Source organism: Bos javanicus, chromosome 16 (genome assembly GCF_032452875.1).
Source record: "Bos javanicus breed banteng chromosome 16, ARS-OSU_banteng_1.0, whole genome shotgun sequence".
In the NCBI taxonomy this organism is placed as follows: Eukaryota; Metazoa; Chordata; class Mammalia; order Artiodactyla; family Bovidae; genus Bos; species Bos javanicus.
Window position 1 is genome coordinate 71,350,074 of NC_083883.1, and position 13,925 is coordinate 71,363,998.

At 52.3% G+C, this 13,925-nt stretch overlaps 1 protein-coding gene across 2 annotated transcripts in view; it reads right to left on the minus strand.

Moving 5' to 3' along the window:
• Positions 1 to 13,528, minus strand: part of VASH2 (vasohibin 2) — a 41,187-nt gene extending 27,659 nt beyond the window's left edge. For both annotated transcript variants that reach the window (XR_009730078.1, XM_061383539.1), the window contains exons 1-3: positions 13,439 to 13,528; positions 12,366 to 12,804; positions 3,800 to 3,888 (exon numbers count right to left, since the gene is read on the minus strand). Coding sequence is in view for 1 of the 2 variants with exons in the window: in XM_061383539.1 (XP_061239523.1) it covers positions 3,800 to 3,888; positions 12,366 to 12,641 (365 nt within the window). In the remaining variant the exon portion in view is untranslated. The remainder of the gene's footprint in view (positions 1 to 3,799; positions 3,889 to 12,365; positions 12,805 to 13,438) is intronic.
• Positions 13,529 to 13,925: the final 397 nt, after the last annotated feature.

Genomic DNA, 13,925 nt, shown 5'->3' on the forward strand with positions numbered 1-13,925 from the left:
GGCTGGCTGCAGACAGAAGGGTAGGTTGATGGCTGGATGGCTGGATGGAAGGATGGGAGGGTGAGGCATGGAGGCCAGGTAGATGGCAGCAGAGTTTCTCAAGAGCATACTGACTGCAGCAGAGTTTTCTGGGGAGACATCTCTTCCATGTCCCATCTGACTGACACTGGCATGGATTATTAAATCTGAGGAGACTGACACCATTACCCCCACAGGGGTTTAGCTGGTTGCCCACAAGGTTTCAGAGACCTGCAAGCCCACATGAGCTCATTAGGAAGGGGACCAGAGATTCTCTGATAGCAGGCTCTCTTGATACTGGATCTTGATTTTTTCTGAACCTAAAGAAAAGTTACTTTCTGTTTCTCTTTTTTGCCTCCAACAAAATCCTACAGGAAAAGTGCGTATTGGGAAGGTGCCAATGAAGCCTGAACCTGTAGCCCAGGAGTGGAGTATGAGGTTAGATGCATGCCCCTACAATGGTACAGGCAGCTGCAGAGGGAAGCAATGATCACCTCAAGGCATTGCACACCCTCCTAAGAAGGGCTGGGATTCCTGTCTTGGCAAAGACGCACTTGGCCCCTAGGACACAAGTGTGTTTAACAACCTCCTGGAGAGTCTGTGATAAGCAGGTTCTGGGCTCCACCTCTGGCAATTCTGATTTCAGGCCATGGTCTTGGCCCTGGATGTTATTCAGTCACCCCATCTGGGACTGATGAGGGGTTGGGGGAGGCAGGGGATGATTTTAAGAGGCTCAACTGTTGGGAAATTACCAGCATGAGCCATAAGAATAACCCATAACAATAAAGGCCCGCTCAGCTTTTAAAAATACAATATACAAAACCCTGAAGGTAATAGGAAAATAAAGGGCTCCACAGTCTCGTTGTAAAATGGTTTTTCACTTTACCAAAGATTTCATTCAAACAGTGAGATTCCTGGTATATTTAAAGTGTTAGTCGCTTAGCCGTGTCCAACTCCTTGCGACCCCATGGACTGGAACCCGCCAGGCTCCTCTGTCCATGGAATTCTCCAGGCCAGAATACTGGAGCGGGTTGCTGTTCCTTTCTCCAGGGGATCTTCCTGACCCAGGGATCAACCAGGGTTTCCTGCATTGCAGGTAGATTCTTTACCTTCTGGGCTTCCCTGGTGGTTCAGACGGTGGTTCATTCTTCTGCAGGAGACCTGGGAGGAGACCGGGGTTCGATCCCTGGGTTGGGAAGATCCCCTGGAGAAAGGAACAGCAACCCACTCCAGTATTCTGGCCTGGAGAATCCATGGAGTATAAAGTTCATGGGGTCGCAAAGAGCTGGACATGACTGAACAACTTTCACTTTTCACTTTCTTTACCTTTCTTTAGCCACCAGGGAAGAATGTAAAAGTAGAATGCAACAGGCAAAAGTTCTATTTATATGCCCAGATTTCTCTCCGTGCTTATATCTAGTTTATACATCTAGTGCATAGAGTGAGACAAATCTATAATAAAAAAATAATTAAGAAAAATTTACCTGACCATCCTTTCTCAGTCCCTTACAGTTAGCCCTGAAAGTGGGCTGGGGAGGAGAACCTCCAGTAAACGGCTGCTTTCAGAGACAGAGAGACCTCACCCTCAGAAGGCTGCACCCCACACAACAGAGCTCAGGACTACAGACTTCATGTCCCAGAATCCTGTGCGAGGCCAGCACCCCTGTTGGCCAAGGCTGTGAGGCTGACAGAAGGGAAGGCAGGATTCACCCTTTTGCATCCCCAGCTGAGACCCTGCACAGTCAGGGCTGGCCCCAAGCGGTCCCCAGGCCCTAGCACCAGTCCTTGCGTCCAGGACAAAGCACTAGGAAGGCCCGTGGAACTGCAAAATAAAAGGCTGGTCAGAGGGTAGAACAGGGAGGACACTCCAACGGCAAGGTGACCCGGAACCTGATCCCGGCAGCACGGGGCATGTTTTCGCTTCTCTGGCCCTCTCTGCAGTCACCGATCCAGGTCAGCGACCATCACAACGGGTCAGCGAAGAGAAAAATGAAAAAGCAGATCCTTCAGGACTGAGAGTGTGCTGCAGGGTTTATGGGAGAAAGAGCAGTTATATGTCAAGCACATGCAAACGGGCCCCCAAAATGCATTTCTCCCCAGGCTTATCCTCTTTAATCTCCAGCCAGATGATCCTTGTGAAGACCCTCTCCTAAGTAGAAGGGACCTGCTTAGTGGCTCAGTCGTGTCTGACTCTTTGTGACCCCAAGGACTGTGGCCCACCATGCTCCTCTGTTCATGGGATTTCCCAGGCAAGAATACTGGAGTGGGTTGCCATTTCCTCCTCCGGGGGACCTTCCCAACTCAGGGATCAAATCCAAGTGTCCTGTGTCTCCTGCATTGCAGGCAGATTCTTTACCTGTCAGGGAAGCCCCAAGTAGAAGTGGGGTGGGCAATTCTAAGTTCTAATTTCCATCACCTTCTGGAATGTTCTGTGAGGAGTCAGTCACATCCAGGAAGGCTCAGCTCTTGGGGCTCCAGGTGGACTCTGACAAGAGTTTATGCTTTTGGGCCACAGGGAGCTCCCCACGCGAGTTCCCAATTCGGTGATCAGCACTGAATCAGACGGCCGTCCCTGGGCTTGGGCTGTCAGCCTGAGCCTTGGAGGCTGGTGCTATCTTCTAATCCCTAATATTACTTTAGGATTCTACTGGGAAAATACCATGCAGGGAGGTCACAGTCTGTAAAGGAACTGAGAGGGGTCACCCAACCAAGGGGCCGTTCTCATCTGCTAGCACCCTTCCCTTCAGGGCAAACACATAAGTCCACAGGACAGCTTCTTGCCCGTAGCAGAGAGGGGAGGCCTCTTGCGGGGCAGGCGGGACATGTGTGCAGTGCCCCGTGAAATCCTCTCTGCTAAGCTCTCTGTCTTTAGGGAGGAAGGACAGAGGTGAGCCGAGGCCTGACCTCATGGACCATGTGCTGGGGGCCAGGATGGCGGCAGGGAGCCCAACGCTGGCTGAGCCAAGATGCTCCCTGACTCACTCAGGCAGACAGCCCCTCCCTCTCACTGACATGGCTCTCAGCCCGGCTCCCGTCTGACCCCTATCCCGGATAAAGCACCAGCCGCAGCAAGGGGACCATCTGACCCGCCCCCTTAGTTCTTATACCGTAGCTCACGCAGGTGCTCAGAACTGATCTAATCCTGACTGCAGACACTCCTTAGATCAGAGGAGAAAAGAGAGCCACGGCTGGCTGGTCTGCACCCAGCTGGGAACTACAAGGCAACTTGGCTCTTCTTCAAACTCACGCGAAGTGGAGGGGACCCCAGCCCAGAGCCACACTCACTCATGCAGAGCAAGAGTACCAGGTGCGAAAGGCAGCACCGGATGGGCTTCTTGCTGATGATGCGTGGTCAGCATCAGGCCAAAAAGAGAGAGGAAAGAAAAGGAAGCAGAAGACTAGAGGGAAGAGAGAAAAGGAAGCTGGCATAGGAAGAAAGATGGAAGGAGCCAAGGATGACTGAGAGGGAGGAGGGAGAGAGAAGGAGGAGCAGTGCCCGCCCCTGGCCGCCCCTTGCCGGCTGCCCCACACCCTGCTTAAAGGGAGAGGGTCTGAGCTTAAAGGGAGAGGGTCTGAGCTTAAAGGGAGAGGGTCTGAGCATCACAGCGATGGCCCTCCAGTGTCACCCCTAGGCTCTCACATCACGGCGTCCCTCCGTCCCTGGCCTCATCAACCTCACACCGCATTTGCTGACCATCTGCGGACAGACAGGTCATCAGACTAATCACCATGCCCATCCCCTTGGCTGGGTCGTCTCCTCTGACCCCGGTCGGAAGGATACTGTAGTGTCTTCATGTAGTTCTGGATCGCCTGGAGCCAGTCTGGGATCGTCATTGACAGCCTGTAGTTTGGAACCTGGGGTATTGAAGGCTGCAGAGAAATAGACAGAGATGGTCGTATCAAGGAGATGCTGTGGAGCCCAGTGCCTCAGGGTGGACCAAGGGTCAGGACCACTGCAGAGCTGCTCCCAAGCTCAGCTGGCCACCCTGCCCCGGGCACCCATTCAACTGGTGCCTCCAGGATAAGGTCTCCCCAGACCAGTCAGTCCCCTGCTGACGTCCTCTGTGTTCCCTTGGCACACAGCCTGCCCTGGGTCGTCGCAAGGGCTCCCTACGGCTCTCTGCATGTTGCGTGAACACGGCCCGTCTCCCGCGGGAGCCTCCGCTCTTCTTGAGGCCAAGGGCTATGCCCTGTAGTGTCCCACCATCCCCTCCCAGGCTGGGATGTTTCAAGGTGCTCCATTAATCCTCACACTTTGACTGCACGACGACACTTTTCTGCGTGGCTGGGGTAACCTGTGTTCTTCGCCAGGGCACCTCTGAATATAAGATGATGGTGCCCCAAAGGGAGGCAACATGGCTCTGCACCTAGCGTTTCTCCTCCACACCACCCCCTGCACTGCCTGTGGCACCCCTTCCCTGAATCTAGCCCCGAGCGGATTCGTAAGGATGCCCCTCTTGTCTCGACTCTTCCCAGGGAAGGGCATCCCTTCCAACTCAGGAGCCGTCTTACCTTTTGACCCCTCCTGGCGGCCAGTCTCCCCTGCACTTCCTAATCTGCCCCTAGGTCAACACTGAGTGTCTGAAGGTCTTACCCTCCGCCGGGAAGAGAAGGGAGCAAAAGCACCCAGGACAGGCAAGTGGGAGGTAAGTGCCTCTTCTTAGGAACTTAGAGCTGAGACGGCGCTCAGCTCTGAGCCACCCTGCCAACCAGGCCAAGAGTGAAAATAAGCAAGTGCTTCTAATCCAGTCACTCCTGGGAAGAAAGGGGGCAGTTTCTCCTTTACTTTCCTTCTAACCTTGGCCTCTGGTGGGGAGACGCAGGGACAGGGCCTGCCAGCCCATGCGGGCTGGCAGCTCCGGCAGGAGGGAGAGGAGGCCTGCGTCGCTTAGGGAGGAGCAGAAGGGGCCACAGGTCAGATTAGTTCCACTCTCGAAGAAAACAGGGAAAGGGAGACCCTGGGGACGGAGTGCTTAGCTGATAGAGGGGAAGCCACTGGTGAAATAGAGGGGAAGCCACTGGTGAAGAGACTTGGGGGCAGAGCTGGACAGCCTGTGGGCACCAAAGCCAGACACGGCCCATGAAGGTCCCTGGTTCTGCCCCCAGCTCTGCAGGCTCAGGCCCTACATCCAAGCTGGAGGGCGCAGGGCCTCTGGGCCTGAAGCAGGAGGTTCTTCAAACTTCTACACCTTCCATTGCTTTTATTTAAAACAGAATTAGCCACACATCCTATTTCACAGCCAAGGTGCAATGTGTGTGTGTGTGTGTGTGAGAGAGAGAGAGAGAGAGAGAAAAAGAAAATGTGAGACTGAGAGTGCACACGCTCACACAGCTGTTCTGCAAACATTTTGCTTACAACATATCAACTCAAATCACATTCCTGTCATGGAGAGTCATTTTTGGGAGCAAAATGTTCCCATCTGAACATTTGTTTACATGGTCCTCCCCACAACCCCCTGGGGTCAAAATACGAAGCGTGTTCTTGTGTTTCTGCCCTAGCAAACACGGGGAAGCTTGTCCCTGTTTTTTTTTTTTTTTTTTTTTTTTGCAGTAACATCCACAGATCTACCCACACCCGGAATTCTGTGTAAGAAGGTGCCAGAGCTTTCATACAAAAGTGAGGAAGCAGGGGAGACGCGGACAACCATTTCTGTTGCGCCTCCTGTGTTCTGAGCTCTGGGCCAGGTACAAAGCGGGAGGTGGGACAGGCACCAAAAGGGCAGTGGCACAGTTCATGAAGCCATGGGCAGAAAGCGGGGTTGGTACCTAGTTAGTAGAAAAGCTGGCAAGCACGGGAAAACGCCCCACAGAGTCACCGGCCACCTGAGGGATCCCCAGAGGGATGTCCTTTGCCCAAAGCCCTGAGGAAGCCAGAGCCACTTGGTTCTGAGTCAGCTTTCGGGGCTGACCACCAAGTGATTTCAATGCCCCCAAGCCCGATGGAGCCCGCAAGGGCCGGATGCCGGGGGTGGGAGTCAGGGGGCAGCTGGTCCTCAGAATAGCAAGCCCAGTGGCGCCCAAGGGCTTTTCAAAACAGCTGCCCGCTTACCTCAGCCCCAGCTGAGAGCGAGTGCAGGAGCCTCGGCCACATTCCCCAAACCCCAGCTGGGGACTGCCGAGGGGATGAGGTCATCTGGCTGCAGCCCACCCTGCCGTCTGGGACAGCTGGCGGGGGGCTCAGGCTGGGTCAGCCTCCGGCCGCCCATGCCCCCACAGGCCAACGGACGGCAAACCAGGCAGGCTCCTTGCAGGGTAATTATGAGTCCCTGCTTTCTCACCTAACTGCTGTGGACCCTGGGCAAGCTGCCCCCACCTCTAAGCCTCTAGGTCCCTCTTGATAAAATAAGAAAGAATACCATCTACTTCAGACCTTCCAGGCTGGCGGTGAGGATTATATGACCTAATGTAAAAAGCAGGCAACTTGGGGCTCGGCGCGTGGGGCTCTTTAAGTGTTAGCTGTGCTAATCATTATTCATCAACGGTGTGTTTTCAGGGGTCTGGACGGGGGGTGAGGAGTCTGAATGGTGTCCACTTTTCAGGAACTGGAAAACAGAATCAGCAGAGTTTGAGCCCCTGGAGGCTCAACTCAGGAGCATCACAGAGATGCCTTCTCAGCCTGAAGTAAGAGAATGAAAACGTCCATGTCCCCCTGTGGATACGTGGGGGCCATGCGTTACTGTCCATAATTCATGAAGAGTTCACACTTCGAAGAAGTTAATAAAACTCTCTGGGCTTTCATGAAGAGAAAATGGCCCCAGGGACTTCCCTGGGGGTCCAGTAGCTAAGACTCTGTGCCCCCAAGGCAGGGGGCCTGGGTTCCATCCCTGGTCAGGGAACTAGATATCACATGCCACAATTTAAGAGCCAGCAAGCCCCAACAAAAGACTGAAGATCCCAAGTGCCACAGTTAAGGCCTGGTCCAGCCTAAATAAATACGTGAATATTTTTAAAAAGAAAGAGATTCTGTAAAACAATTATCCTTCAATAAAAAAATAAATTAAAAAAAATAGTCTCTTTAAAGTATATGGTCAGGAAGGTAATATAGGTAAGCTTACAATAAAAAGAGGCACATTTGTATTTGCAAAAAAAGAAAATGGCCCAGATGGACACCCAAGTGTCCATCAACAGATAATGGGTGAACACAATGCACTACACAGGCCACGCATTCCTATGCAGCCTTAAAAGGAAGGGACATTCTGACACTTGCTATATAAGCCAGAACTTCAAAGACATGATGCTAAGTGAAATAATCCAGTCACGAAAGGACAAATACCGAATGATCTCTCTTATATGAGGTTACTATGGCTGTCGAAATCATAGAGCCAAGTAGTAATAGAATTGTGGTTGCCAGGGGCCGAGGGAGGGAAAAATAAGAACTCAGTGTTTAATGGGTACAAAGTTTTAGCCGAGGAAGAAGAAAAACTTCTGTAGACGGAAGGTGGTAGCAGTTGTACAACAATGTGAACCTACTTACAGTGTGAATTACATGAGTTAATATCCTTCATTCGTGAAGTTAATTATAAGTACATGTGAACTTACATGTAAGTAATTTAAGTAATTCATGTACTTAATTGTAAGTACAATGTGAACTGTACACTTAAAATGGTAAATTATATGTTCCCACAATTTTTTAAATGACCATGAAAAGACAGTTCACAAAGAAAAGCAAATAGTGAATAAATATTTTTTAAATGTTCCAGTGCACAATTTAAGAATGAAAAATTAAAGCCACTGCAGAATATCATTTTTTGCCTCTCCAATAAAGAGAGATATCTTGAAGTGTGGATACCCAGTCCTGGTAGGATGCTCTCCTGTGGCATGATGGGAAAATTAACTGGTTACAGCCTTTTCATGAAAAGCCCAGGGAACACTCCTTTTTCTTCTCATCCTTGACTGGGGTCCTGAGAGTCTCTCCTGTTATTTTCCTGCCCCGATTCACCTGAGACTTCAACCTAGATTTATCCTGTCCCTGTCAAGTCCCTCCTGCCAACTGCATCCAACTTTCTCAAGCCACATCCCAGCTGAAGAAGGCTGAATCTAGAGGGCACAAATCTAAACCACCCCCTCTAAGAGCTCCTACCACCATAGGCACTGTGCCTGTGGTCAGGGGGTGGGGGAAGGGGGCTGGACAGGAAGACCATTGTTCAAGAAGAAAAAGGAAACAAACCACAGGCCAGCTTTTGCAGACAGGCTCTCTTTCACTCCATCCTTGCCAAACGCAATGACCTGTCAGAAGCATCCAAGGAGCAAGGATGTGGACAGACACCAGTGTGTGTCATCCCCATACATCACCATGTGGCGAGAAGGAGGAGCCAGGAAAGGAGCCAGGAGGCAGCGAGAGCCCCGGGCACCACGAGTCTTTGACAAGAAAGTACAGAGAGAAAGCTCAGCCTTTTGCCATCCCTGCCCTGGCAATGTACCATACACTGTGCAGGTTCCAGGCAGAAGAATCTTCTCTGGCAAGCTGGAGGGGAGCACGGAATATCACTCTTGAGCCCGGGCTGGGCCTCAGAAATCTGCTGATGGTAACCTGGTATGAAGGTCAGGGGTCACATCCTCAGGCTGAGCAGGAAGTGGGGACTGATGGTTTGGAACGCAGGACAGGGGAGAAAGTGAGCTGCCCATGTGTGCCAGCAGGTGACAGGAGCCCTGACTGCAGCAAAGCCTGGCTCCACAGCCCTCACCCTTCTTCACTCAGGCCAAGCGGAGTCCACTAAATGTGAATTATGTCACAATTTGGGATCAACGTGAGGATGAGTTACAAAAACGTGGCGTCTGCAAGAAACGGCTTGATGTTTCCCGCTGAATCCATCTGCTTGTCTGCCCCAGAAGAGTTGGGCTCCAGACAGTCAAGAAGCAGGAGGCGCTGACTCCTAGTTGGCTCAGCTGATTTTTTCTGAGCCAGCCATCTTCTCTGCTTCTCCTTCCCAACCTTGATTATCAGCCAACTAACTCATGCTGCTTTCTTGCACTATCCCTAAAAAACCCTGGCTTTCACCTAGTCAGCTGGAACTTCAGAGCCAGTAACCAGTAGGGCAGAGGCCCGCAGTCACACATTTAGAAGGAGGATCGCAGAGCAGGAGACACCTGTCCCCCCTTCCCCAGTGGGGGCACCTGGATCTCTGGACAGAACTTACTAACAGAATGCCTGTGGTCAAAGAAAGTGTCATTCAGTCCTCCTTTTAGGTCTTTGACACTTTACCCTGCTCACTTCTTTTCTTAATCCATATTCCATATTCAATTGTCAAAAAAAAAAAAAAAAAGGTTTGTTGTTTAGTCACTAAGTCATGTCTGACTCTTTTACAACCCCATGGACTGTAGCCTGCCAGGCTCCTCAAGGGATTTCCCAGGCAAGAATACTAGAGAATGTTGCCACTTCCTTCCCTAGAGGATCTTCCCAACTCAGGGATCGAACCCACAGCTCCTGCATTGGCAGGCGGGTTATTTACTGCTGAGCCAACTGGGAAGCCCACCAAAAGGTTAATCTCCCTGAAACTCTCCAACTTTTCTACCACCACTCCCTCCTACCCCCTGCTTCTGTACAAATTCCTCAGCAAGACATGGATTTGATTAAAAGAGAAAAGGACTTGGCCCCAGAGGAGAAACTCTGCTGAGCTGAGTGCAGGTATAGCCTTCGAATCAGAGGTTCCTGGAAGCGGGAGTTTTCGAAGCTATTCCCTCAGCTCAGTGCTCTGTGGTGACCTAAATGGGAAGGAAATCTGTAAAGGGGATATATGTATACATGTAGCTGATTTACAACACAACATTGTCAAGAAACTATATGCCAATACAAATTTTTAAAAAAGAAAAAGCTGTTCCCATCCCAGGGCCTGTGCAGAGTCAGAGTTTGGGGGATGTCAGAACCAGGAGAGAGGGGATGCTACAGCGGGACTGAGGATGGAGAAGCAAGCATCATGATACAACGTAGGAGAGAAAAGTGAAGTTCTTTATTTAGATTCAAAAAGCCGATGCCCACGTTCAGGCTGGGGTTGTCCTGGCTTGGCAGAAGCCCTCATATGACGTTAGTATTACTGTGAAAGTACAATATGATATGGCCACTATATTAAAACAAAAAGAAAAGAAAGAACAGTCTTTTTTAAGAACCCAGAATTCAGCCTCAATAATGGAAGTATCAAAGTACAGGTCTCCGGAAGTAGTGGTGTACGTTCTAAGCTGCTCAGACAACATTCAGCATATTGTGTTTCATATTGTGCTCGCTTTCCAGGACTGACTGATGACAAAGTAGCAACTGTCCTAGAAAGAGGACAAGGAAAGTGAGTTGATCTGGGAACTATGATACATAAAAAAGAAAAGATGAAAGGAACTACCTGTGGACAAAGATGATTAAAGGAAGATGCAGAATAGTCCAGTGTCCCTCTGGTATCGCACACATCACCGGAAACCTGAAGATTAACGGGTCATAACCCCATAGGATTTGAGACTTGGAAAGAACTTTACACCCTACCTGATCTACTCCCATTTTACAGATGAGAAAACAAAGGTGGGAGATTTTTAAATGAGTGATCTAGGGAACTTTCCAGAACGCTCGGTGAAAGGCGGAGGAGCGGCGGCTGCCCGAGCTGCGCACAGCAACGCGCTCCTTCTGTCTAAGAAAAAAAAAAATAATAAATGAGTGATCTAGGTCACGAAGCTAGAGGTAGCACAACCAGGACTAGGATTCAGTAGCTTGATTTTTGACTCCAAGTCCTTCCCTCACTCCAAGAGAACCATCTCATAACATTCAAGGGAGCTGTGAGTAGCATAGGAAGGCCATGTGTGCTCCCCTTTGCTTCTTGACCAGAAGAACTGTTGATGACACGTAACTGGGGAGGAAGGGTGGGGACGGACTTCTGTTCCCAGTTTAAGAGTTCCCTAGTAAGCAAAATCTGGCCAGGTCTGGAAGCTGCTCTGTGAGGTAGCGAGCCCTCCAATCCCAGGAAGTCTTCAAAAAAAGGGAGGGTTTTTGCTGAGAGGCAGGGATTAATCTCTACCAACGCTGACATTCTCTGATTCCTATAGAGAAAGGGGGTCCCCACCCACAATGTCAGGAGAAGGATGAAGTCACAGTTAGAAGCAGGGTGGGTGCTGAGGGTGCTAAATGAGAAAGCCTCACTTAAGTAAGGACCAACTCTGAAGTCAGAACTGTACATCGGTACCAGAGTTGTTTTCAGGTTCTGAGTCCTCCAGAAGGACTCAGCAAGGGTAATTACAGCTGACACGAAAGCAGGCAAGATTCTCTTTGAGCAAAATGAAAGATCTCCTTGACCAGCAGGGTAATAAAACACTGTAACCAACTGCCACAGGAAGCTGAGAGGCTCTGCCACTTTCCCCAAGGGCACACACAGCTTTCTGGCCTGCAGGCTCAGAGGCTCAAGTAACCAGATGCTCCAGGTTGGGGACTCGACCAGATGGCTTTCCAGGTCTCGGGTCTGGCATTCCTAGACCTGCCCAGGAATCTTCTCAGCCATACCAGAGTCCCCAGGGTACACGGGAAACCATCTGCCATGCTACATCCCCCAGGCTCTGCGTCATTCCTCCTTGAGTTTGCATTCTGATGTTTCACATAGAGACCCCTGCACATGTCCCTCCATTTTATTAACATTATCCTTGGCCACCAAATTCAACTGGCTCACTGGCTTCTCTCCAAGGTAGAAACAGTTTCATTCCTAAGTCTCTTTCTCTATCCTGTGAGATTCATTCATCATGGTTACTGGAAAGTCCCTTTTAAGTCATGGTTAAAACACTTTTTTCTTTTTTCTCAGAGCCCAGATAAGCTGGGAAAAGAGAGGGTTGACTCTTTTGCAAGTTTCAGAGGTGAAAGTCATTGTCATTTAAAAAAAAAAATTGGCAAAAAGTCTAGGAATGATTCACGATGAGAAGTCTGACTGGTTGGTTGTAAATTCATTCACAGTCTAATACATCATTTTCGAGGGGAACACAGAGTAGGACCAAGAGACTCCAGAGAGGGTGAGAGGGGCGCGATGCCTAGGGAGTCTATGCATTCTTGGCACACTGGTGCTACCTGGTGGCTTCAGTTTTCGCTGAAGGAGGATGTACAGAGGGTAAGTAAATAACAGAATTTGGCTCCAGATTCAAAGAAGCCTTGGCACAAGTCGACCACACAGTCCCAGGACAGTAACCCCTCTTCCTTTTATCTCGCATTGCTAAGACATCCAAGACAAACATCTCCATTAAGCAAAGGGGGTGGGAGCCGGCGGGAAGAATTAGGCGGGGAAGGGAGTTTGCAGCAGGACCAGGAAAATGGAAATTGCCTCTATTCGCTACGCTACGTACAGGTAAAATGGTCCCATCCCTGCCCAGCCCACCCCTCCTTCGGAGCTACTAACCTTTGCCAAGAAGGTGGCGTTCCTGATGGCGCCCACCATCTCTCCCCCCTTGGGGTGCACTTTGGCCACGTGCAGCCACATGCGCTCCCAGGTGTGGCTGTCGATGGGGAAGCCGCTCTTGTTAACGTGAAACAGCACCCCGCCGTCTTTGTCCTCCTCCTCCGAGCCCCCGCTGGTAGCGAGGCTCACGGGCCGCGCGTGGCTGCTCCGGGACCGGGTGCCTTTGGCGCCTTTGGGGTGGGGGCGGCGGTGAGTGTCGGCCGCGGAGCCGGTCATGGTGGGGCCGGGGCGGGGGACGCGGAGGGCTGCGCAGGGGGCGTGTGCTCGCGGGCGCAGCGCGGGGATCAGCGCCCGGCAGGGGCGGCCTTCTCCATGCCTCTCGCTGCGGCAGGACGCACCAAGGGGGAGCGGCGGCCGGAGCTCTGCTTACGGGCCGTGCCTGAAATCAGTGAGACAGCACACACCACGGTAAGTGGACACCCAGAGGGACCACGGAGGGGGCCGTGGCCAAGGCAGTGGGGCTTTGCTGGATTCCCACTTCACTGTCCGCTCCGCACTGCGCGCGGACAGAGCCCACCCCCAGCCAGGGAATTGCACACCAGCTTCCAGCCCTGGAATTACCTAGCAAGGCGACTTGGATATTGCCACAAAGCTTCACACCCACCTAAACCATGAGAGGGAAATACAAGGAGCGTGGAGGCTGCGGAGTGGACGGGGAAGGGAGAAGAAGAAAGACACGCCGCAGGAAGGAACCGGAGGTCCCCGCAAGGCTCCGCACGTTCCTGGGTCGCCAAATGTGCCCGAGAGCTGAGCCAGAACGTGCCGGCACGTGAGCGCCCGGGGCTGCCGCGAGGGCGCAAACGTTAGCCTCGGCTTGCAAAGACCGCCGCGTTTCTTCCAGGAAGCCCTCCCGAAGCCGGGAGCGCTAGGGGCGGCCCCCGGCCCCCGGCTGCAGGGGCAGTGGCTCCACCCGCCTGCTTCCCCGAGTTCCAGCGCCGGGCACCCCGGGCGGGGCGGGGGACTGGCTGCAGGCGGGGCGCGGGAAAGGGCGCACAGCAGCTCCGGAACCTTACCTCCGGACAGTCGGCCTCATGGCTGCGGAGCCTCTCCGGGCGGCGGGGAAGGCGGGGGCTGCTTCTGGGCCTGGGCCTGGGCTTGGGGGTGCTGCGGCCGTCGTCTCATTCCATGTCCCATTCTCGAATGTTATTCTGTGACAGATAACCGAGTCACCCGGGCAGCCGCCGATGTTCTGACTGCGTCCATTGGCCGCCGCAACAAAGAGGGGCGGGGCCCGAGCGCGGGACTCTCACAACCCGGGGCTCCGCCGCGCTCTGATTGGCTCTGGAGGCTCCTGGGCGGGAGCGAAGAGGAGGAGGGGGCCCCGGGAGGCCGCGCGAAATGCGATCGCGGTCTTGTCCTGGGACCCCCGCGGGGGCGGGAGCGTGGGTCCCTGGGACTTAGGACAGAGTTTCCCCAAGGGTCGTGGTACTGCGGGGGTTGCAACTGTGGGAAGCAGAGGAAAAGTAAAGCCACCCAAGAAGTGACCCTGAGAGTAAAGCC